General features: G+C 39.6%; 1 protein-coding gene across 4 annotated transcripts in view; it reads left to right on the forward strand.

Moving 5' to 3' along the window:
• The window catches only part of CD109 (CD109 molecule), a 114,721-nt gene that overhangs the window by 51,449 nt on the left and 37,928 nt on the right, over positions 1-25,344 (forward strand). For 3 of the 4 annotated variants that reach the window (XM_054721655.1, XM_008139481.3, XM_054721654.1), the window contains exons 7-16: positions 697-781; positions 8,797-8,893; positions 9,168-9,309; positions 10,173-10,282; positions 13,302-13,526; positions 14,202-14,303; positions 14,389-14,451; positions 15,891-16,067; positions 16,544-16,696; positions 24,790-24,864. In XM_054721655.1, the coding sequence (XP_054577630.1) occupies positions 697-781; positions 8,797-8,893; positions 9,168-9,309; positions 10,173-10,282; positions 13,302-13,526; positions 14,202-14,303; positions 14,389-14,451; positions 15,891-16,067; positions 16,544-16,696; positions 24,790-24,864 (1,229 nt within the window). The remainder of the gene's footprint in view (positions 1-696; positions 782-8,796; positions 8,894-9,167; positions 9,310-10,172; positions 10,283-13,301; positions 13,527-14,201; positions 14,304-14,388; positions 14,452-15,890; positions 16,068-16,543; positions 16,697-24,789; positions 24,865-25,344) is intronic. The other variant, XM_054721653.1, reaches the window with a different exon arrangement.

Consider the following 25,344-nt stretch of genomic DNA (forward strand, 5'->3'; position numbering starts at 1 on the left):
TATATTACATCTTAATTATATAAAGCTGACTAAAGTAGAGGTTTCTAATTTTGGAATTACCTATCAGTACCTGTGACAAGAAAAAAATATTTTGTAGCCATATCTTACCTATTAACTAGAAATTCTACTACACAACTTTGTCTTTGGTTACATTAGACTGTCACTAGATTTGCCTTTGCCTCAAAGGACAAGGCGTCTATGACTGCATATGTGGCATCATCCAGAAGAAGGAGAGACTTGGGGCCCCAGGATGTGCTTTTAGTAGCCAAATTGCTGAAAGATATGAGGAAAGGGGCTGCTCTAGAAGCAGCTGTTTACCAAACAATATGGAAGTGTTTTATCAAGTAGTAAGGCACACTAATGGGTGACAGCTGGCCTTCTAGCACTCAGATGCGTTCCCATTTAGTGTTCTGGATACAATTTAGGTTCTGCCAACGGAAATTCCCACTGGCCCCCACTGTCACTGTCCCAGCAACTGGCCCCCTGTCACTGTCTAGTCACTTGCTTCATTGGATTTCTGACTTTGGGTAAAGTGCTTTTCATCTAAGCCTTAATGTGTATTCATTTGGATCATAATGAATCTAATTTCAAATAGTACCAATTATAAACTCCTTTAGAGCAATTGTTTGTGATTTTTGTCAAGCTGTAAATGATAGTAAAATAGATTCTTTAAAATATTTACTCTTTTTTCCCCAGTATTACCAAAGTTCGAAGTTGCTCTGCAGACACCGTTATATTATTCTTTGAATTCTAAGAGTTTAAATGGTACTGTCACAGCAAAGTGAGTATCCTTTTTCATGACTATAAACTTATAAAACTGTATGACAGAGAACTCATCATATACCACAGAATAGTAGCACAATGTTCTGCTTATTAAGATACCTCAATGGGCCCTAGCCAGTTTTGCTCAGTGGATAGAGCGTTAGCCTGGCGACTAAAGGGTTCCAGGTTTGATTCTGCTCAAGGGCACATGCCCAGGTTGCAGGCTTGAACCCCAGTGGAAGGCATGCAGTAGGCAGCTAATCGATGATTCTCTATCATTACTGATGTTTATATATCTCTCTCCCTCTCCTTTCCTCTCTGAAATCAATAAAAATATATATTTAAAAAAACAAAAGATACCTCAATGGGCAGGAGACAAATATCTACAATAAACAATTAAGCATGGAACACGTCTGTACAGATCTTTGTACACATCTCTCTGCTTCCAAGTTGGTCCTGAAATATTTTCCACACACTAGTGTCTTTCCAAGACTAATCAAGGGATTTACATTATAGATTATGCCAGATTTGTTTTTTAAAAAAAGTACCATTATTCCTCATTCTTAAGGCATGGATGGAGGCGATTTACCTCTTCTTAAATCCTAATTTTTTTCTCTGTTAATGATGGAGGTTGACTCTTGGGGGAGGGATTTGGTTGTCTGATTGCAATTAAAATAAATAATTCACACTCATCATCCATTTCAGCATAGGTACACAGAGACTTCCAACCCACAGATATATAGTGACTCCCGTGATTTTGATCTATTGGATTGAACAGCAAAGCATTTGGCTTTGTTGAGACAACAAGCATCCTCAAAGTTCCAGACTAGCATTTCTCAAACTCAAGACGCAGTATGGTGGTTACCAAAGGAAAAGGGCAGATAGCGAAGGGTAGAGGAAGTTGAGTGTTTGGTGATCAACAAAGATTTGACTTTGGATGGTGGCCACACAGTGATGTATACAGATGATGTATTATAGATTGTATACTTGAAACCTATATAATTTTATTAACTAATGTCACCCCAATACATTTAACAAAAAAAGAAAAAAAAGAACCTGACATATCTAGACAACATTAAAAAAAAAGTATAGGCTCAGATTAGTGGTTCTCAAAAGTATAGCCTGGGTTTGCCCTCAAGTACTCTAGGACTGATCTCTTGTAGCTTTTATTTTTGATGCATCAATATCTGTGCTTTTTTCCTTGAAATTTATTTAGTTTCAGAATTTATTTGCAGTAGCTGATAAAAACTGGACCTCATTTCACTGCTGTTCAGCGCCATGTTCCTCTCTTGGTAAGGGTTTGTGTCACTGGCAAGCGAGGGGCCCTGAGTCTCCTGGCAGAAGCAGTCCACAGACCAAAACTTTCTGAGGACTCCTGCTTTAGATTCTGTCTGGCCCAAATCACCTGAAGCCCATGCAACACAATGGCAAAAACATGTCTCCGATTTATACACCAAGTTGGTTTTCTGCCCATGTTCAACTAAGAAGTAGCTTCCAAAGTGAACTTGGGTATTGTGGATGGATTTATGGCTTAGAAAACATATTAACACCTGCATTTTACATAATTATTATCTTGCCCTTGATCTTGGCTGAAGGTTAAGCCTCTGTCTGGGTTTAATTTGAGTTCTTTGACTAATGCTTATAAAACTTAGTAAGTGCAAATTCACACAGCCCATCAGTGTTTGCATAGGTTAAGTTGAGGGTGGATATATGTAATCTTTGCTTTTGTTTTTCAGTGCTTTGCCAGGGATTTAATACAATTAGTTAAAACAGTGGCTCTTAACTCTGGTAACTTCAGAAAATTTTATATACAATTTCAGGGGGTGTAGATCTCCTGAAGCCACACCCTCCTCCTTCTAGCCCAGTAAGAAACTTTGTCATTTCATGCTGATTCTCATTTGTTGAGTCTCTTTGAAATACGAATGGCTGAGAGTGACATAATAATTGTGATGGCTCTCTGGCATTTCTTTGAAAATACACATTGTATTTTCATCATTTTTCTTAGTGTGTATAGCAGTCAAGGTTCTATCATAGATGTAGAATGAGTAGGGGATACATAGTAAGATTTGTTGCAAGGAATTAGCTTATGTGAATGTGGGGGCTGGCTAGGCACATTCAAAATCTGTAGAGGAGGCCGTCAGGAGGGGTAGGCTGGAACTCTCAGGTATAGGCTGACGTTGTCCACAGGCAGAATTTCTTCCTCTTTAGGGAAGTCTAAGGTCTGCTTTTAAGGCCTTTCAACTGATTGAGTCAGGTGCACCCAGATGATCTAGGATAATCTCCTTAAAGCCAGCTGATTATGGAATTTAATCACAACTATAAAATACCTTCATCTCAACATGTAGATTAATGTTTGATTGAGTGACTGGGCATTCTAGATTAGTGAAGTTCACACATCAAGACCTTTTCAGTATGTTTGCTTTGTCTGTTGTCGATAGTGAGCCTCTTTTTGCCATTGGAAGGTCTCAGATCTGGCTAGTTCTGATGATAACCCATTCCAAGTCTTCTTTCTTCAAGCTTCAGTTGCCTAGGGATGATGTCTGTAGTTATGGCAAAGGAAGGTAGTTCTGTCCCAGGGCATGTGATCTTCTGTGTCATCATCCAAAGGCCTAGGTCCTTTTTCTCATAGGAATAAACTTCTCCCTGTTCCAGCTGTCATGAGTTTCAGGCCTACCAATGCAGTTTCAGGAAGGTCTGCTTTCAATCAGACAGGATATAATTTACAACTTTGCAACAGGCTAATGAAACCTTCTGACCAGTTGTGTCTTCTTTAAGTCTATTGAAATTGGCATAGACTTAGTGGTTGAGCATCAACCTACGAACCAGGAGGTCATGGTTCGATTCCCAGTCAGGGCACATGCCTGGATTTGTTGTGGGGTCAAACCCTGGAGCCAAAATAAGACCACTGGAGGCTGCTGATTGATTAAAAAAAAAACAAAAAACAGGCAAGGATTTATTGAACTGGCCAGGAAGGCCGCGAGGGCACCACACGCAGGTGGCCACCCTCACGACCGCCCCGTCCCAGGTGTAGGCAGTCCTTTTAAAGGTCCAAACCACAAAAATTTTCCTTTGTTCTAAATTCTAAAGGCTGGGAACCACCTGCAGGGGGTTTCCCAGCCCCTGCTGGACATTGTTGGAATGTGGCCCTATCTTGCGAAAGCAGGTTTTTACAGAAGCAGAACCAAGCGGACTCAGTAATCTCTAAAGGTTATCTACAGTTTCTACTCCTGGAGCTACTGAGTCACTGGGAATCAATCTCCTGTAGTCCTGGTCCACAGGCACAGGAAAATTACCTCTGTGAGTCTCCAGGTCTCAGTCTGGAAGCTGAGGTAACCACCCTATTGTCCAAGCAAGCAAGTGCGTACAGAAGCCAGAATACAAGAAACCTTCCCTTGAATCTCCTGTCTCCTCCCCAATACTACCCCATCTTCCCAGCCTACTTGGAGTTGGCATTTGTCACTTTACATTCCAGTCATTCTTCAGCCCCCTACAATCTGCCTTTCAATGCCCTGATTCATGCTATTGAAACTCCTTTTACCTTTCCCCTCTTTGTAAATCTGACATTGTTGTCCTCTCTATTTCTTTCTAGGCCTTTACATAGGCTGTTTCAAGGCTTGACTACTTCCCCTAACCCTCTATCTTTATACCTCTCATAGCTCTAGTCACACAGTACTGCTGTTTGCTAGTCCACCTCTTTGAAAGTGGGTCTGTTTCTTGCTTATCACGGCATGTTGGTGCCCAGTACAGTGCTAGTCATGGAGTAGGTATCTAATAAGTACTATTGAAAGAACAAGTGCATAAATAATACAGTCCATAAGGTTTCAGTTCCAAGCTCTATGTAGCACAGCAAAGAGCTTCATACCCAATCAAAAGCCTGCTATTTGGAAAGAACCAAATTGAGTTGTATGGGCGATGTGTTTGGTCTTATCACAGAATTAGGGGGTAGAGAGTGGGGTGTGAAATCCAGTTGTTTTTTGGGTGTATTTTGGTAAAGATGAGTTCGGTTGTCTTACCACTTGGATGGTTGTTATTAAGTTAGACGATTTAAAAATGTTTCATAATAGTTATTATATTCATCTCTATGAGTAAATGGTAAACAATTTAGGTTACCTTTTAAAAAATGTTTTTATTGATTTTTAGATAGAGAGGAAGGGAGATAGAGAGAGATAGAAACATTGATGAGAGGAACACATCGATCAGCTGCCTCCTGCATTCCCCCTACTGGGGGATTAAGCCCCAAAACTGGGCATGTGCCCTGACCATGAATCGAGCCCAGAACCGCTTGGTCCATGGGACAACACTCAGTCCACTGAGCCATCCCAGCTGGGATTAGGTTGCTTTTTTGCTAGTAGCCATCTGTCTCATCTAGGCATAGTTATGAGCTTAGTAAGAGCTTCATACCCAATTCAGTTAATACATAGAATACATAGAATACATACCCAAAGAAGAAGGTTAACAATATCTTTTTAGTTTTGAAATCTCTAACTTGAACATTTGCTCACTATTCCCACCTTATTAAAATAAATAATAGATTATTTCCCACTAACCACAGTGGGTTCTAGAGAATTACAAAGAAAATGACATAGCATACATCTAGTTACTTCCATAACTCCTGCAGATAGTAGAAATTAAAAAAATATTATTTAACCTAAGGTTTATTAAAATGCATTTATTTTTTGAAGAATTTATTTATTTGTATCCTGGAAATGACATTAAAAAAAAAGGGTGGGGATAAACATGGATTATACTAAAAGTTTCAAATTTTTAGGTATCATTTTGTAAACCTTTTGTGCTATGACTGTTTTCCAAAAAAAGAATATCTTTGATTTGCTTTTTTAAATGCTGTCAAACTACTACTTTCTGAAAAATTAGTGTATGCCAAATGCTTCCAGATTCTATTTAGGACAATGACTGCCAGTATCCTTGTTTTACAATTATTATAATTAGCTTGGGGCTTGGAAAACTAAATCTGTTTCACATTTAAATAAAAATTTAAAAATATTTGTGTCTGAGAATACTTTAAATTATGTCTGGATTTTAAAGTTCCCTGTACTACTTATGTGATATAATTCTTTTAAAATATAATGTTCTGATATTATAGATATGCACTTATTTAAACTTTAATAAAATACAGCAAGGTTAGGTTTTGAGAACTCTCTTTTGAATGAATGAATTTGATACTGAAATTGCTAACCAAGGTTTCCACTAACTTCACTGTTATCATTTGAAGCAGGGGTCCTCAAACTTTTTAAACAGGGGGCCAGTTCACTGTCCCTCAGACTGTTGGAGGGCCGGACTATAGTTAAAAAAAACCAACTATGAACAAATTCCTATGCACACTGCTAAGTCGGCTGCTAAGCAGGACAGGCAGCGGCGGCAAAAACACCCGGCGGGCCGGATAAATGTCCTCGGCGGGCCGCATGTGGCCCGCGGGCCGTAGTTTGAGGACCCCTGATTTGAAGACTGATTTATTTTATTCTTAATTTTGAATTTGCTACATTTTACCATTGACTTTTTTTAAAAAAAAATCTATTTTATTGATTTTTTTACAGAGAGGAAGGGAGAGGGATAGAGAGTTAGAAGCATCGATGAGAGAGAAACATCGATCAGCTGCCTCTTGCACACTCCCCACTGGGGATGTGCCCGCAACCAAGGTACATGCCCTTGACCAGAATCGAACCTGGGACCCTTGAGTCCGTAGGCCAACACTGTATCCACTGAGCCAAACCAGTTAGGGCGTACCATTGACTTTTGAGTTGAGTTGATTCAGTTTCTGTGTTCAACTAATGGATTCAGGAAGCAGGAGCTGCTGTTTGATTTATATAGTGCAGAGCAAAATCGACATCCAAGTTTGGCTCAACATTTCACATAGACATGGATGGAACCCAGGAAACACATTTAAAAAAGGCTCTCTGGCAATAAAATGGTTTACTAAAGATTGCCTTTCCTTCACACAAGTGACTTTCTCATCATGAGAGGGGATAAAGTTAATACATAGAATGCAAGCAGCAGAAATGAGATTTAATTCAAGAAGTTAGTTTTGCATTAAAAAACCCCCACTGTACTCTTATTTTAAAATTTCCTGAAGAAAAAAAATCTTTGAGAGCCATGAGCCCATTCAGTGCCCTAGCATGTTTGGTCTAATAAGTCCTCCTGATATTGAAACATGCAGCAATGAACCATGGTGATAGCAGTTTCAACGAACATGTTAAAATCACGGCATGTTGGTGCCCAGTACAGTGCTAGTCATGGAGTAGGTATCTAATAAGTACTATTGAAAGAACAAGTGCATAAACAATACAGTCCATAAGGTTTCAGTTCCAAGCTCTATGTAGCACAGCAAAGAGCTTCATACCCAATCAAAAGCCTGCTATTTGGAAAGAACCAAATTGAGTTGTATGGGCGATGTGTTTGGTCTTATCACAGAACTAGAGGCCTGTTGCACGAAATTCATGCACAGAGAGGGGAGGTGTCCCTCAGCCCAGCCTGTGCCCTTTCCAATCTGGGACCCCTCTCACAATCCAGGACTGCTGGCTCCCAACTGCTCGCCTGCCTGCCTTCCTGATTGCCCCTAACCACTTCTGCCTGCCAGCCTGATCATGCCCTAACCACTCCACTGCCAGCCTGATTGATGTCTAACTGCTCCCCTGCCAGCCTGTTTGCTCCCAACTTCCCTCCTCTGCCAGCCTGGTCACCACTAACTGCCCTCCCCTGCAGGGTTGATTGCCTCCAACTTCCCTCCCTTACAGGCCTGGGTCCCTCTCAACTGCCCTCCCTTGCAGGCCTGGTGCCTCCCAACTGCCCTCCCCTGCTGGCCATCTTGTGGTGGCCATCTTGTGTCCACATGGGGGCAGGATCTTTGACCACATGAGGGCATCCATATTGTGTGTTGGAGTGATGGTCAATCTGCATATTACTCTTTTATTAGATAGGATAGAGGCCTGGTGCAGGGGTGGGAGCCAGCTAGTTTGCCCTGAAGGGTGTCCCAGATCAGGATGGGGGTTCCCTTGGGGCATGGGGCTGCCTGAAAGAGGGGCCTGTGGCTAGCCATGCCCCCTGGTGACCCAAGAGGAGGCTCTGGTATCTGGAATTTATTTACCTTCTACAATTGAAACTTTGTAGCCTGGAGCAGAGCCAAGCCTCCTGCCTGCTCCGTGGCCAGCAGCCATTTCTGTTGGGGTTAATTCACCTTCTATAATTGAAACTTTGTAGCCTTAAGCAGAGGCATGGACCTGGCCAGGGTGTGTGGAAAGCTTTGCTTTCTCCGTTGCTGGGGGCAACCCTGGCCTGCTCTCTCCAGCTCCGTGGCTGCCACCATTTCTGTTAAGATTTGTTTACCTTCTATAATTGAAAATTTGTAGCTTGAGTGGAGGCTTAGGCCTAGCAAGGGCAGGCAGAAAGCTTGGCTTCCTCCGTTGCCTGGGAAACCTTGCTCTCTGTGGCTGTAGTCATCTTGGTTGGGTTTACTTGCATACTCGCCCTGATTGGCTGGTGGGCGTGGCTGGGGGTGTGGCTTAGGCGTAGCGAAGGTGCGGTCAATTTGCATATTACCCTTTTATTAGGTAGGATTAGGGGGTAGAGAGTGGGGTTTGAAATCCAGTTGTTTTTTGGGTGTATGTGATGTCTCCTAGGCATGCATTTGGTTAATGGGCCAGTCAGTCCAGATTTTTGGAAGAAAAGGTTTCATAATATTTTTAAAAATTTGAGCAGAAAACTGTCACTTTCACTTATGTATTATCTCTAATCATTGAAATGATTAGAGTCTGGGTAAAGTGTGTTCTGGGAACTGCTGTGAGGTGGTGTAGTTAAAAGTCTTCCTATTTTGGAGACTTAATTTCAAGGATCACTATTTATTAAGGACACTTCTTAGCTATGCTTAGTTTTGAAAATTTGTAGTAAGAGTATATTTTAATATAATTCTTTTAAGTTGGGTTGCCAGTATATGCTTGAAAGTAATATTTTTAATTGTTAGTTTGATAATATCAAATTGAAAATGTAAAAAAAAACCAACCCCACCCATTTATTATTTTTCAGGTATACCTATGGGAAGCCTGTGAAAGGAGATGTAACACTTACATTTTTACCTTTATCTTTTTGGGGCATGAAGAAAAATATTACAAAAAAATTTAAGGTAACTTTTTTACAGATGTCTTATAACTAGTATTGGGGATAACTATGAGCATTCTTTTTCTAGAAATAAGATTTGTACTGAATTAACAAAATAATTGAGTTTAAGAAAAAAAGAGCTTTCTGACATTGGATAAGTGAGAATTTACCCCTTTAGAGTGATTAGCGTCAAACCAGAGCCATCACATTGTTTGATGTGACTTAGTTTGAGTTTTATTTCTAAAATATGGATTGCTAAAGTGAACAATAAAACTGAACTTTTTTTTTTAACAAAACAGATAAATGGATCTGCAAACTTCTCTTTTAATGACGAAGAGATGAAAAAGGTAATGGATTTTTCAGATGGGCTTTCTGAACATACATCTCTGTCATCCCCTGGGCCGGTAGAAATTTTAGCCACCGTGACAGAATCACTTACAGGTTTGTAGACTTTGAAATGAAGGTAAAGTTATTTATGTGGTGCTGCTCTGTCCTCTTAATTTTTGTTTTGTTTTGTTAATCCTCACTGGAGGATATTTCTTCCATAGATTTTAGAGAGTGGAAGGAAGGGGGAGGGGGAGAGAGGGGAGAGAGAGAGAGAGAGAGAGAGAGAGAGAGAGAGAGAGAGAGAGAGAGAGAGAGATGTGACAGAGCTATGCTGGCCATGGCTGCTCTGTCATCTTATTATAACTAGCATGCTTGTTGGGAACATCACTGCCTTTCTAAAGATGCTGTATAATGCTGAAATTGTCACAACTGTTCATTAGTCCAGCGTGCAGAATGTTTTCATCATGAAGGGGAAATTTATTTCCTATAAAAGTCTGTACTTCAACCACATGTAATAGATAGTCATAATTGTTTCCATTTCTGTTCTTTATTTTCAGCATGAGAACTACGTGGAAAGGCATACCTTTTTAGCTGACTGACCATGTTTTTTTTGTTTTTTTTTTTTTTTTTAAATCACTTAACATCTTCTGAAATCACACCTGCTCCCAGACAGTTTTCTCTTAGTGATTAAATAAAGGTTAATTACTTGGATCTTTCTGTATTTCAACAGCTTTCACCAATCCCCAAAAGAACAAAAGACTATTCTGTCAATGGCCTTAATCTGTTGGGGTGGCAGTAATGGTGCTTAGAAGGGACCCACAGAGGACAGAATAGCCACAGAAGCCCATGTGGGAATGAGGTTTCTGTGCCCTGATATCTTAACCCCTTGGGGAATTAGCTCAGATGGGGAAGTCTGGTGGCTAGAAGCTGTTGGTGAACTATAACTTGCTTTCTAAATGATGCAATTTCCAAAACAGGTATCTCAAGAAATGCAAGCTCCAATGTATTTTTCAAGCAGCATGAGCACAACATTGATTTCTTTGATTATGCTACTATCTTGAAGCCATCTCTCAACTTCACAGCCACTGTAAGTTGGGATATTTATCAGTGACCTAAAAGCATTAAGTTCAATTTAATGAAACAAAATGCAATATATTTTTTCAGCGCTTTTCAAAAAATTTAAGCCCAAAGTGTACAGATTACTTTTCCTATTTAGATTTATGGGATATATAGAATTGTTTCCAAATGACCTTTGTCTAATTTTTCTAAAAAGGTAGTTTCCAACAAAGGTATTTTTTTCAAAATTTATTTAATAACCAATTTAAGTTAGATTTGGGTTGTTACAATGAAGTCTTTATAAAGTCATTGAAGGAATTAGATGCTGATCAAAATTATTCAATTTTAATTAGATTTTTATATTGACTAATTTTAGTTCTAGCAAAGAGGTAGCATTAAAAAAGGATCAACAAATCTACTCATTTTTTCTTTTTTAAGAAAATGTTGAACTATCACTTGTTAATTGAATGAATGTTGACAATGTGTAAGGCATGGTGATCTATTGGGCTGGAGAGATGAGAAAGATGCAGTCCCTGCCCTAGATTCACAGTTTTTGTGATGGCAACTAGAAAATACACACATAACTAGAATTCAGGGCATGAATACAATAAGTGTCATGAATACATTTCTACAGGGATTTAAAATAGGTGTCAACAACTTTTTTCTGCAAAGGGCTAGATAATAGCAGGTATTTTCAGCCTTGTGGGCCATATGGTCTCTGTCAGAGCTTCTTGACTGCCGTGGTAGCATAAAAACAGCCATAGCCACTTTGTAAGCAGTGTGAGTGGCTATGTTCCAGCAAAACTTTATTTACCCAAATCTAACTTAAATTGGTTATTAAATAAATTTTGAAAAAATACCTTTGTTGGAAACTACCTTTTTAGAAAAATTAGACAAAGGTCATTAGGAAACAATTCTATATATCCCATAAATCTAAATGACTCAAGAAATTTTAGATAGTTTGTGATTTCAGTGACCTTATAATTGACAGTTTGAAAAGGTAAGTAAGTAAAACCAAAAACGAAAAACCAAAAAATATATGAGGCTGCATATAGTAACTTCCAAATGAGTTGAGTGAAACAATGAGAGCCCTAGCTGATTTGGCTCAGTGGCTAGAGCGCCGGCCTGCAGACTGAAAGATTCCGGGTTTGATTCCTGGTCAGGGCACATGCCTGGGTTGCGAGCTCAATCCCCAGTGGGGGGCATGCAGGAAGCAACTGATCAATGATTATCTCTCATTATTGATGTTTCTATCTCTCCCTCTCCCTTCTTCTCTGAAATTATATATATAATATAATCTCAACAATGAGAGCTCAGGGAGGAAGAGTTGGCTTTGGGATATGGAGGAGGGTCATTAAAGGGATGCTCTGTGGAAGGGGAAACTTTAAGCTATTTGTTAGAAGATCAAACAAGGATTTTAAATGTTTGGGTGTGGGGTTGGGAGATTGAGGGCAAGATGAGCTGAGACACAACTTGACTAGCGCAGTTGCAGCAGAGAACTTGTGTCTGGGAATCATCAAGAAGAAAACAGGAGGCAGAAATTGAGGAGTTGTAGAGGATCCTAAATGGCTCACATATGTGTTTGAACTTTATGCTCCAGGCAGTGAAGAGTCTAGGAGTCTATGAACGTGGAGGGGTATGGTGGAAGTGCGGGAAGCCAGTTCCAGCATGTCATAATTGCAAGAGTTTCATCAAAAGGTTGATGGAACTTGGGAACTCAACAAGGGCTGAGTCACATATGTAATCACCTGTTGGAATGGCTAAAGGCATTTCCCCCAAACCTGAATAGGATGATTGTTTGCTGCCAGACAGCTCAGGGCATCTTAATCTACATGTTATTGCCTCCTACTGGCCAAACACCTAAACAGCTGTAGGCTATTCCCCAATCTGACAATGCTTCTGTACGAAACCCTACCCTTTGAAGTGTATTATCTCCACCTTGCCTTAGGACAAATTGTGTTAATAAAAAGCAAGGGTCCTGAGACAAGGAGAACCTGGTTTCTTCAGCCAGGCTCCTCTGACCCCCAATGCCTTTTAAAATTATCTTTTGTCTCTGGACTCTTACTTAATCTATGCACAGCCTTTCTCCAGATTGCTGAACCCTTCTTAATGCTGGAACAAGAATCCTGGCATGGGAGCAGTGTTCCAGGGAGACTGATCAAGGGCCTGTGCAGGAGGATGACAGCCTTGTGGTGGTGGATGTGGGAGTGGAGAGGACGAAAGAGAGAAGTACAGTACAAGACTTGGTATACATTAGATTTGGGAGGTGGGGAAAGGAAGGGAAAATTCAGAAACAAGTCTGGCAGAATTGTGGTGTTAGTAAAAAGAGGACTGGTGAGATGGTTACTCAGTTTTAAATGTGTTGAATTTGAGATGACAGGGATATACAAGTAGAAATATTCTGCAGGGTATTAGAGGTGTTGAGCATGAGCTCCAGAGTGAGGTATGGATGGCAGTAGGAAGACATAATAACAGATCATTGATAATTTGGTCTTGACAAATTTCCATATTTAGTGGGAGGGAAAAGACACCAAGAAGGGCACTGAGAGGATGGAGGAAGAGGGGTATGAAGTGAAGGAGGTAGTTGTGGAGACACTGAAGGTAAGAGAAGCTAAAATATCAAGAAGGGAGTCATCAGTGGAGTCATCAGTGGTCATCGGAGGGAGAGACCACTTAATCTGCAAGTTAGGGTGCCACTAATAATTTTGAGAGTTTGGTTTTATAGGAATAGTATTGATGGAAACTGGGTTCAACTGAACTTAAATCCTTGACTTCTTTCTCTCTCTTTTTAAAATACATTTTTATTGATTTCAGAGAGGAAGAGAGAGGGAGAGAGAGATAGAAACATCAATGATGAGAATCATTGACTAGCTGCCTTCTGCATGCCCCCTACTGAGGATTGAGCCAGCAACCTGGGCATGTGCCCTGACCAGGAATAGAACCGTTACCTCCTGGTTCATAGGTTGATACCCAACCACTGAGCCATGCCAGCCAGGTTCCTTGACTTGTTTTGTAACCTGTTTTTTAAAATGTTGTGTTTTGATTATTAGGTGAAGGTAACACGTTTTGATGGCCAGCAACTGAGTCTTGAAGAAAGAATGAATAATGTAACGATAATGGTGACACAGAGAAACTCTACAGAGTACGGGAGCAGATGGGACAGTAGAAATCAGGAAATAGAAGCTTCCCAGATCCTAAACTATTCTGTCCCCCAGAATGGAATCTTTAAGATTGAATTCCCAATCCTGGACAATTCCACTAAGCTACAACTAAAGGTACCATCTGTTTTCCATCATTATGTTACTGCAGTAACATCATTAAAATTGTAATCTTATGGTAGGCATTCAATCTGCTGGAGGTCAAAGTGCACAGGAAGTGGACATGTTTCTATTTCTAAAAATGGGGGAAAGTGTTAAAAGTAATTTAATGACAGTGACTCAAGGTTACACTGAATGCTTCCTCATTCATTCATGTTGAAAAGCACAGTAAAATATAGCAAGTTGAAAATATGATGGAGAAACTCCCCAAACTCCCAGTCTAGGTTCATTCTAAATCACTTGAAATTGTGTTTTGGCAGGAGCCAAATATGATTACTTGCTTGTAAATGAGCTCTGTGTTGTGGAGAGAAGGAAAGAAATCCTTCTTCATATCATTTTCCCTTCTCAAAGTGTTTCCCAATATATCTTTGTTTCTGAAATAAGTTAGGACTATGCTTTTATTCCTCTGAGATCATGATGATGAAGATACTCTTCTGTGTTTTACAGCTATCACTTTGTTTATAGTATAAGCTATGAAATGATAAATATCTAGTGTCTGGGGAATGTATTTTTCCTGCATGAAAAAAAAAAGTAAAAGTACATTTGCTTTTCAGTAGTTGTTCACCAGGGTACATCTTTTCTCAAGGTTTTGCTAAAAATAAAAATTTATAGCTCCCTTTTCTTTTGTTATAGGCCTTTTTTCTTAATAGTGTGAGTAGCTTGGCGGTTTATGGTGTATTTAAGTCTCCTAGTAAAACATACATCCAGCTAAAAACAAGAGATGAAAATATAAAGGTAATGCTTACAATCACTTGATAATTTCAATATAATTATACTCATGCCATTAATATGTACATATTAATTAAGATTTTTTTTCTAGGTGGGATCACCTTTTGAGTTGGTGGTTAGAGGCAACAAGCAATTGAAGGAGTTCAGCTACATGGTAATCCGTTATAGAATCTAAATTTGTGATCTATTATGGAATCATCTTAAATGGTGTCTACCTTATGTCTAGACTAAACATATTAATTAAAAATATATTTTTATTGATTTCAGAGAGGAAGGAAGAGGGAGAGAGAGATAGAAATATCAGTGATGAGAGAGAATCACTGATCAGCTGCCTCCTACACGCCCCAAACCAGGGATTGAGCCCACAACTAAGGCATGCGTCCTGACTGGGAATCAAACTGTGACCTTCTAGTTCATAGGTTGATGCTCAACCACTGATCCACAATGGCCAAGCTAAACTTACTTATTTTTAAAATTCAGCCTCACACTTTTTAGCCTGTCCTTTTTATACTGTAATCACAATATCTTGTCTTCTTTCCTTGCCTATATTTGCATTTCCAATTTAAGATGGGTAATGAAATGTTGCATTACATTTTAAATTTAACTTTTAAAATTTAAATTTCTATTAGATATGCCCCACATCTTCATTGTAGAAAATTATAAAATATAAGAAAAACAAAAAAGAAAGTAAAATTGTTACCCTCAGCCTTGTAGTTTTGCTAATCCAGGTCTCCCAAAGATGCTCTGTATTCCTTCCATTCAAAAATAGGCTTTTTAAAATTAAAAATATTATTTATTTATTTTAAATTATAGTTGGCATATACTATTATATTCGTTTCAAGTGTACAAAGAGTGATTAGACATTTATATGCCTTATGAAGTGATCACCCTGATAAGGCTAGCACTCATCTGACACCATACATAGTTATTACAATATTATTGACTATATTTTCTATGCTGTACTTTATATCCCCATGACTATTTTCATACCTGGCAGTTTGTACTTCTTAACCTCTTTCATCTTTTTGCCCATCCCCCATCCTCCTTCTCTCTGGCAGTCATCAGTTTGTTCTCTGTATCTATGAGTTTGTTTCTTTTTGTTTTGTTTATTTGTTTTGCTCTTTAGATTCCACATATACATGAAATCATGTGGTATGTTTCTTTCTCTGTCTAATTTATTTCACTTAGTATAATGCCCTCTAAGACTATCCATGTTGTCGTAGATGGCAAGATTTCATTCTTTTTTGGCTAATATCCATTGTATATATCCACTACATCCTCTTTATCCATTGTTACCAGTGAGCATGTAGGTTGCTTCCAGATCTTGGCTATTGTAAATAATGCAAAAAATAGACGCTTGGTGAAACTACCACTGCTGTCTCAGCCAGTGTTGCTTTGTCTTATCTTTTTCTGTTTCCCAACCTACATATACTCTCTGTGTTGGTCAGGGTGGCTTTCTGATATTCAAATCGACTTTGAAGTTGGTTTAAGTAAAAAATTTGTGTGTGTAGTTAAAATCATGATAAATGTAGCTGCAATTGAAATTCTCACTAGCTTTAGCATAAAATGAAACTCAACGACTATGTATTTCAGGTAATATCCAAGGGACAGTTGATGGCTGTGGGCACGCAAAGTTCAACAACCTTCTCTTTAATACCGGAAAATTCTTGGGCTCCAAAAGCCTGTATCATTGTGTATTATATTGAAGATGATGGGGAAATTATAAATGATGTTCTAAAAATTCCTATTCAGCTTGATTTAAAAAATAAGGTAAGGTTTCAGGTAATGATATTTACAAGAAAACTTTATATTTGTAAAGTCTGAGAAATGTAATATTTCTTTGGAAAAGTATCATTAAACCAAACTGATTAGAAATTTATATACATTTCTAGAACTATGCTTAAATCTCTTCATATTTAGTTACTATGTATGTAGTACTGCTGTTTTCTCTCCAGCACTGGGTGGGAGCTGAGTTGTGAGGGATGGAGAAAGGGAAGAGGAAAGGTAGGGAAGTGAAGGGTAATTTAGATGTCTGGCATTGTGAGAAGTTCCATCACTTGCAAACACTGTGGGAGTAAAGTTTTCTTTTTAAAATTCCTTTTCCTTGAGAAGGCTTATGTATGATTTCAGAATGATCTCTGAGCCGAGGCAACTGTAGAATTTTTGCTAGATTTTGAAGCGTTGCTCTGTTATTGGTAAGTAATGCTTTAACCAGTGAAATCAATCCAGTTTTCTCCCTTTCTTAGATAAACCTGTTTTGGAGTAAACCTATTGCTGAGCCATCTGAGAAAGTCTCTCTGAGGATCTCTGTGACACAGCCCCACTCGATAGTGGGGATTTTAGCTGTTGACAAAAGTGTGTACCTGATGAACACCTCAAATGATATTACAATGGAAAATGTGAGTTTAGCTGTGTCTTATTACAAAAATATACGTGAAAGAGAATCTATTGCATGACTTCAGATATCTAAAAGAAATTTCATTAGTTCCTCTTCAGGTGAAGTTAATACCCAGGAAAGCTTCCAAATAAACTAGGATCTGCATTTCAGTCCTTATGTTGGAAAGAGGCTTATGTGGTCTATTGTCGTTGCTGTCTTACACGAGAAATGCCATCTGCAGTTTTCCCTCATTTTCATACTATATTTTAATTTAAGACTCTTGAGGCAGTACTGGGAAATTGACTTGCCCAATTCTGGGTGACATCGGACCAGAGAGCTTTTGATAATTTTGAAATACCTTCTATCTGGCTATACATATGGTTATAAACAATTACAGTCCACATTGAATCAGAAATTTGCAGTGTATTGAGGGGGTGAAATCATGTGAAATTTCAGAAAATTTACAAAGCAAGAAGTATGTGAATGTCTAGTGTTACACAAATGAATCCCCTATATATTAGTCCTTTCAGTTTTATTTGTAAGTTCTTGGTTTATCCTTGTGTACCAGTGCCAGTTGAAATCTAGATTGTATAACTTATGCCTGTTAATTGATTATGTACAATGATTAACAACAGCAGGAAGAAAGCTATATATGCTTAGACTAATTTGGTCATCTTATTGTAAAATTAATACTCTTGAGGAAAATTACACTTCTTTTTTTGGCCTATACAGCTAATTTTTCTCAATCCTTTAAAAAACAAACAAACACAACTCATTTATAGCCCATTGGTCATATTTTTCTCTTGACTTTTCTAAAATTCATATTATTCTAAAAAGTACATAGCAACTTGCAATTGATTTAACTGAATATAATAGTAGTTGTCATTTTACAACTTTATAAATATCTTAAATATTTTTATTTTTTCATACACACACACACACACACACACACACACACACTTTTATCTAGTGCTCATGCTCTCTGTGTTTCTCTATCATTGTCTCTCTATTTCTATATTTATATTAAATATTTCCATAACTAAAATTGCTACTTCAGCTTTTTTTTAGGTTTATACCTGCCTGGTGTGTTTCCCCATCATTTATTTATTTAATTAATTAATTATAAATGTATTTTTATTAATTTCAGAGAGGAAGGAAGAGGGAGAGAGAGATAGAAACATCAATGATAAGAGAGAATCATTGATCAGCTGCCTCCTACATGCTCCCTATCGGGGATCGAGCCCACAACCCGGGCATGTACCCTTGACTAGAATCGTACCAGGGACCCTTCAGTCCATAGGCCGACACTCTATCCATTGAGCCAAACCAGCTAGGGCCCCATCATTTTATTTTAAACCTTTTGTGAGTTTTGGTTTTAAGTATATTTTACAGCTAGCACTTAACTATAATTTGCATTTGTTTTTTAATCTAACCTGGTAGTCAATATCTTTTAACTAGAAGCCTGGTGCACGAATTCGTGCACGGGTGCGGTCCCTTGGGGTGGCCTGCAGGAATTGGTCTAAAACCCGCAGTCCAATGCCACCTGCAGCTCCTACCTGTCACTCCCACTCATCCTGCTCCACTGCGCCTGTTGAGGGCTTGTGCCCAATCAGTCCCGATTGGGAGAGGCTTACTAGTTGCAGCAGTGCTCGCCAGCTTTGAGCCCTGTGTCTGGCACCCTACCAAGGGGAGTGGCCTGCAGGATTAGGCCAAACCTGGCTCTCCGACATGCCCTGAGGGGTCTTGGATTGAGAGAGGGTGCAGGCCAGGCTGAGGGACCCCACCAGTGCAAAATTGGGGCTGGGGAGGGACTATAGGAGGGCTCTAGGGTGTGTCTGGCCCTGTCTCACCCAGTCCCTGATTGGGGCTGATCGGGGCCAGCTGGCCAGATTGGGAGGGGCGAGGGAAGTTGGCTAGCTGGAGAGGGACTGTGGGAGGGACCTCGGGAGGGCTTCAGGGCGTGTCTGGCCCATCTCGCTCAGTCCTGATCAGCTGGACCCCAGCAACAAGCTAATCTACTGGTTGGAGTGTCTTCCCCCTTGTGGTCAGTGCACATCATAACGACTGTTCAACCAGTTGACTGTCTGCCCTCTGGTAGTCAGTGCACGTCATAATGAGGGGTTGAATGGTCTTAGCATATCATTAGCATATTGCACTTTGATTGGTTGAACAGTTGACCAGTCACTGGACGACTGGACACTTGGCATATTAGGCTTTTATTATATAGGATAAGCTTTTTAACCCACTTACACATATGGTAATTCTTGTTCTAATTAGGACATTTCTGCTTTTTTATTTAAATTGTATGTTTACTTTAAAAAAATTCTTTATTGTTGAAAGTATTACATATGTCTCCTCCCCCGCATTTTCCCCCCAGCCTGCCCCCTCCCCCCCCTCCCCCCCCCCCTTTCCCCACCTTAGGATCTCAGTGCCCTATTGTCTGTGTCCATAGGCCATGCATATATGCATACAAGGTCCTTGGTTGATTATCTTCCACCCACCCACCCACCCTCATTTGCAACTATAGTTGTTATTTTATATTTTAAAATTTAGACTACTCTTTTTTGTTTCTTTTTTTCTGCTTTTCATGGGATAGATCTAATTTTGTTCTGCTGGTTTTGTAAGTTATACATTCTATTTTTATTCCTATGACAGATGCCCTTAACTCACAAACCATACTCATATTAATATCTTTACTGATTTCTTAAGATTATCAACATTTGTGTCTTCATCTAACAAGACAATCATTTTAGTGTGCTCTCATAATATTCTTGTACACTCTTTTTGTCTCTCCACATTAGATTTTAACTTCCCTATTTCTGCCCAGATCATGTTGGTATTGTATAAAATTTTAGTTCTGTGTTATTATTTATTGCTTTTTAAATCTGTGCTTTCCCTACATTTTTTAGTTCTGGAAACTGACATCAATTATTTCTTCATATATTTTCTCTTCTCCATTTTAATTTTTCTCTTTTTCTGGGACTATTGCTATTTAGAGATTGCCATTTCTACTCCTTTATATCTCTTAGCTTTTTGTTTTTACGTTTTCCATCTCTTTGTCTTTTGTGTATTTCTTTGGGAGAATTCCTCATTTGACTTTTCAGCTCACTGATCATTCACCAGCAGTATCCTACTTTGATCTCTTATATTGGGTTCATTATGTCAGCTATTACATTTTTGATATCTATTATTTTCCTTTGCTTATATTTTGTTCTTGTTTTTTATTGATAATATTTTTCCCCTGTCTCATTATTTACTGGATTTATTTTAAATCTTGAGCTGGCTTTTCCAATGTTCTGCTTCATGTGCTGTGTTGTCTAGTTGGATGTCTTTTATGGAAGTTATACTCTTTGAATGTCTAGTTGATTTGGCAACTAATCTGATAAGTCTGCTGAGGAATAGTAAGTGTAAGAGATCCTTCACAAATAATTTTCAGACACCATCCTTTCATTCGTTAGCCTTTGTGGCAGCTTGGCATTGTCTTTTTATTGAGTCAGTGAGGAAAGAAGGATATCTGTATGAGTTAGATGCTGCTTCCTAGGGAACTGCATCAGTTCATGCCTGTGTGTCAGCAGAAGGTGATCTTGCATGCCTTTGTGTTCTGTGGCACTGAAACCTTTTTCTCTCCATTATGTCTGGCTCTGTCTCCAATGTCTGTTAATTGATTATGTTAAACTATATTTGCCAGCTTGTTGAGATAGTATGACATTTTGTTTTCTTATTCGGTTGTTGTCTTCTTGGTGCCTGTTCTAGCACCCTGTTTGTTTACCATAGATGGGATAGTGGTTGTTGTTAGCATAGCTGAAACATTGGTTATGGGTGTGTTTAACTTTAAACTTGGTTTTTTGAACTTCTACTTATAATATTTTATGATTTTTATTCCTGCATTGTGTTCATTTGTCTGGATAATGCTAATACAAGCAAGGGAGATGTATCAAAATAGTTACTAAAAGGGTATATAATATCTTAACTCTTTTATTGTAGTAAAATGTATATATAGATGTAGAGAGCACCTGGGAAAGGCCCTTGAGCTGATTGTCATCTGAATCCAGTGGCACCTGGCAGAGCCATGCCCTGGAAACATACCTTGTCAGAGGGAGATGTGTTGTCAGCCTGACCTTCGGCTCAGGTGCCAGGGGGTGGGTTTCATTATCTAAATCCAGCCAAGCACCAGGAACAAACACAATTATCTGGGCCCACCCAGAAGTGATGATTACAAAGAAGCCACAAGAATGCACATAATCTCCTTTGTCTTGGGCTTTAGTAAAACTTCCTGGTATTTTGCTGTATAAAATAAATGCGCTGTATTGGCTCTGGGTCACTGTCTCTCCATCAGAGGACAGCTGTCCCACCTGGTCCCATCTTTTTCCTTCTATCTATGTGTCTGTCTCTTTATTTCATTTTCTCAATCCCCAGCTGCCCCTACTCAGGAACCGGACAGCTCTCAAGCCACTCTGGACACGGAAAAAAGAGAAATATTTATATTTGACAGACACGGAGATAGAAGGAAAAATCTGGGTGGGCCCAGATAATTGTGTTTGTTCCTGGTGCTTGGCTGGATTTAGATAATGAAACCCACCCCCTGGCACCTGAGCCGAAGGTCAGGCTGACAACACACCTGCCTCTGGCAAAGTATGTTTCCAGGGCATGGCTTTGCCAGGTGCCACTGGATTCAGACAGCAATCAGTTCAGGGGCCTTTCCCAGGCGCTTTCTACATATATATATCATAAAAGTACAATTTTAAAAAGTAGAATTCATTCATTCATTTACATTCATAATGCTGTACAACTATCACCAGTATTTTCCAAAACATTTTCATCACTTCAAACAGATACTCTGTAACCATTGAGAAATAATTCCCCATTCCTCCCTTCTTCCAGGCCTTGGAAACCTCTAATTACTTCTGTCTTTATGAATTTGCCTATTCCAGCTATTTCATATAAGTGGCATCTATATATATAAAAGACTAATATGCTAAGTGTCCCGCCACCCTTCGACCGGTCACTATGACATGCACTGACCACCACAGGGCAGATACTCAATGCAGGAGCTGCCGTGATGAGCACTCACCATTTACAGAGAAATGGCAGCTTGGACTTGGTGCCAACAAAGCAATACTTGGCTTCCCCCAAGTGGGACACAGGCCTGCCCCCACCCTGGAGCAACAGCCCACCAAATTGCAGCTGACACTGCCATGGCACAATATGTGGCCCACAGCCCAGCCCAGCCCAGAAATGGTGTCTGTGGGTGCCGGGTAATGACATCACATAGCAATGCCCAGCTTCCTCTCCCTAGTGACAGGCCATTTAACAATAAATGACACTGCGGACCTGGCGCCCACAAAGCAACACTTGGCTTCTCCCAAGTGGGACATAGGCCCCGCCACCACTCCAGAACGACACCCCACCAAATTGCAGCCTAAGCTGCCGAGACCCCATGGTGCAAAATGTGCCCCACAGTCCAGCTCATCCTGAAACGGTGGCTATGGGCGCTGGGTAATGACATCACATAACAACACCCAGCTTCCTCTCCCTAGCAGCTAGCCTTCTTGGAGTTTCTTCAGCCCAGGAACACAACTTGCTTTATAGCCAGGTAGAAACATTTTACACTGTAACAAAATGTCTGTGAAGTGTTTTCCCATGCCTCATCTCATTTGATCCTCACAGAAGTCCTAGAGTAGGTAGATAGAAGACTGGGGGAATCCTATTTTCTTTTCATTAGCCAGAAAACAGAGATTTAGACAGTTTAGAAACTTGACCCAACTGAAAAGAAGTAAGAAATGGTGGACCCTGAAAATGACTTCAGGTTTTCTCACTGCACAGAATATAGTCAAACACTGCTACAGTTAAATATTTTACCCTTTGTTCTCCCTGTGTTATCTACAATAATAATGTGCTTCATGTTGATATTTACTGCTGTGTTGCTGACAATTACCTTGAATAGGAGTTGGGGTGCTTCACTTGCCTGGAAAAAGTTTAGCTAAATCAGAAAGCAAGTATAATTAAGCAAGTTTATTTTATATATATATATATAAAGGGCTAAGTTGACTCATGCATGCGCGATACAATGAAGGTCTCGCTGGTGCCAATTGCATGCATGTGTTTTGATCTGTCATTGTCAATCATGATTTCGGTCTATTATAGAGAAAGGATGAAGAGCCATATTAAAATATTTCTTCTAATTAATATCCTTTAATTGTGCACAATGACAAGTGTGCACCAGGCCACTAGTCATTCAATATTTGTCCTTTTCAGTCTACCTTATTTCCCATAACATAATGTCTTCAAGGTTCCTCCATATTGTAGCTTGCATCAAAACTGTTTTTTTTTTTGGCTGAATAATACTCTGTTGTATGCATATACCACATCTTGTTCATGTATTCTTCTGTTGATGGATGCTTAGGTTGTTTGTACCTTTTGGCTATTGTAACTAATGCTGCAATGAACATTGTCATACAAGGGTCGCTTTGAGTCTCTGTTTTCAGTTCTTTTGATTATATACATAGGAGTGTAATTGCCAGGCCATACTCTAATTCTGTGTTTAACTATTTTAGAAACTGCCAATTTTACTCACTCTTGCTAACAATGAATACTGCTCTTAAAAATTAACATCGCTAATGTGATACATGCAAATATCTCTGCAAAACTATTTCATGGATGTTGTAATTTGCATTGCTTTATCAACAAATTTGACTATGTTTTCTGCTTATTAGTAATTTGTATTTCATCATTTGTGAATTTTCTCTTTGTATTATTTTAAAAAAATTTAACTGATATTTTGCAGAACTTAGTTTAACCATTGAATTTAGCTTGCTTATCTCTGCCAAACATATTGGTCATTTTAATGCTGACCTCTATGTGTTGGTCTTGTCAGCCAGTAGACATTTAAATTCCTCTTGGGCAAAACTCAAGTCCATAGTTCTTAGGAACTCTTGATTGCTAAACAGAGTAAAAACAAGTTTAAATAAGAAATGCAATTTTGACTGAATGAATCATGAGCAAGACATTTACATACTAACTAGAGGCCCGGTGCACGAAATTCGTGCATGGAGGGGGGGGCGTGTCCCTCAGCCCAGCCTGCACCCTCTCCAATCTGGGACATCCCTCTCACAATCCAGGACTGCTGGCTCCCAACTGATCACCTGCCTGCCTTCCTGATTGCCCCTTTGCCTGCCAGTCTGATCACCCTCTAACCACTCCGCTGCTAGCCTGATTGATGCCTAACTATTCCCCAGCCAGCCTGTTTGCCCCCAACTTCCCTCCTCTGCCGGCCTGGTCACCCCTAACTGCCCTCCCCTGCAGAGTTGATCGCCTCCAACTGCCCTCCCTTGCAGGCCTGGTGCCTCCCAACTGCCCTCCCCTGCTGGCCATCTTGTGGTGGCCATCTTGTGTCCACATGGGGGCAGGATCTTTGACCACATGGGGGCAGCTATATTGTGTGTTGCAGTGATGGTCAATCTGCATATTACTCTTTTATTAGATAGGATAGAGGCCTGGTGCATGGGTGGGGGCTGACTGGTTTGCCCTGAAGGGTGGGGGTTCCCTTGGGGTGTGGGGCGGCCTGAGCGAGGGGCCTGTGGTGGTTTGCAGGCTTGCCACGCCCCCTGGCAACCCAAGAGGAGGCCCTGGTATCTGGAATTTATTTACCTTCTACAATTGAAACTTTGTAACCTGGAGCAAAGCCAAGCCTGCTGCTCGCTCTGCGGCCAGCAGCGATTTCTGTTGGAGTTAATTCACCTTCTATAATTGAAACTTTGTAGCCTTGAGTGGAGGCTTAGGCCGGCAATAGGATGGCTTCTTTTGTTACCACGGAAACCCAAGCCTCCCTCCCGCTCTCGGTGGCTGTAGCCATCTTGGTTGGGTTTATTTGCATATTTGCTCCTGATTGGCTGGTGGGCATGGCTTGGCTGGTGGGCGTGGCTTAGGCATAGCAAATGTGTGGTCAATTTGCATATTACTCTATTATTAAGTAGGATTATTTCTCCATTTGTGTCATTTTCAAATTTGATAAGTATGTTGGCTGTGTCTTATCTAAATTACATATAAGAAATGTTGCACAGCACAGAACAGGTTGGTATGAATCTATCCATTCCATATATTTTATCTTCTCCTTAGGTGGTCCAGGAGTTGGAACTTTATAACACGGGATATTATTTAGGCATGTTCGTGAATTCTTTTGCAGTCTTTAAGGTATGTTTAGTTGAAATGATATTAATATTTTTACTCTTGCAACCACTTTTAGAATGAATGATTTAAATTTATGAAGTATTAATCTTTTATTAAATGCATTGCTGAAGTGCAGAGTGTTATATAAATGTAAGTTGAAGTGGAAAGACAATCATCCTTCCAGTTTTAAAAGCAAATGGAAAAACTCACTATTAGAGAAATTAAAGGAATTGTCATTAAACAAATACTTTTTTTTCCTTTATATCACTTTCATTGATTTGTTATGCATGCATGTGTGTGTGTGTGTGTGTGTGTATCTGTCTGTATATGAGAGAAAGAGAAGGAGAGAGAGGAGAGAGAGTGAATGAGAATGTATACACATGTACATATCTAAACACTCAAAAATGAGCAAGAGTGAAAAAAATGACTTTAACATAAAATGAGCAAAAGTGAGGTAGAGTGTGGGAGAGTGCTGTGACAATTTAGATAGCATTAACCTTTTAA

The sequence above is a fragment of the Eptesicus fuscus genome, chromosome 10 (genome assembly GCF_027574615.1).
Source record: "Eptesicus fuscus isolate TK198812 chromosome 10, DD_ASM_mEF_20220401, whole genome shotgun sequence".
Lineage (NCBI taxonomy): Eukaryota > Metazoa > Chordata > Mammalia > Chiroptera > Vespertilionidae > Eptesicus > Eptesicus fuscus.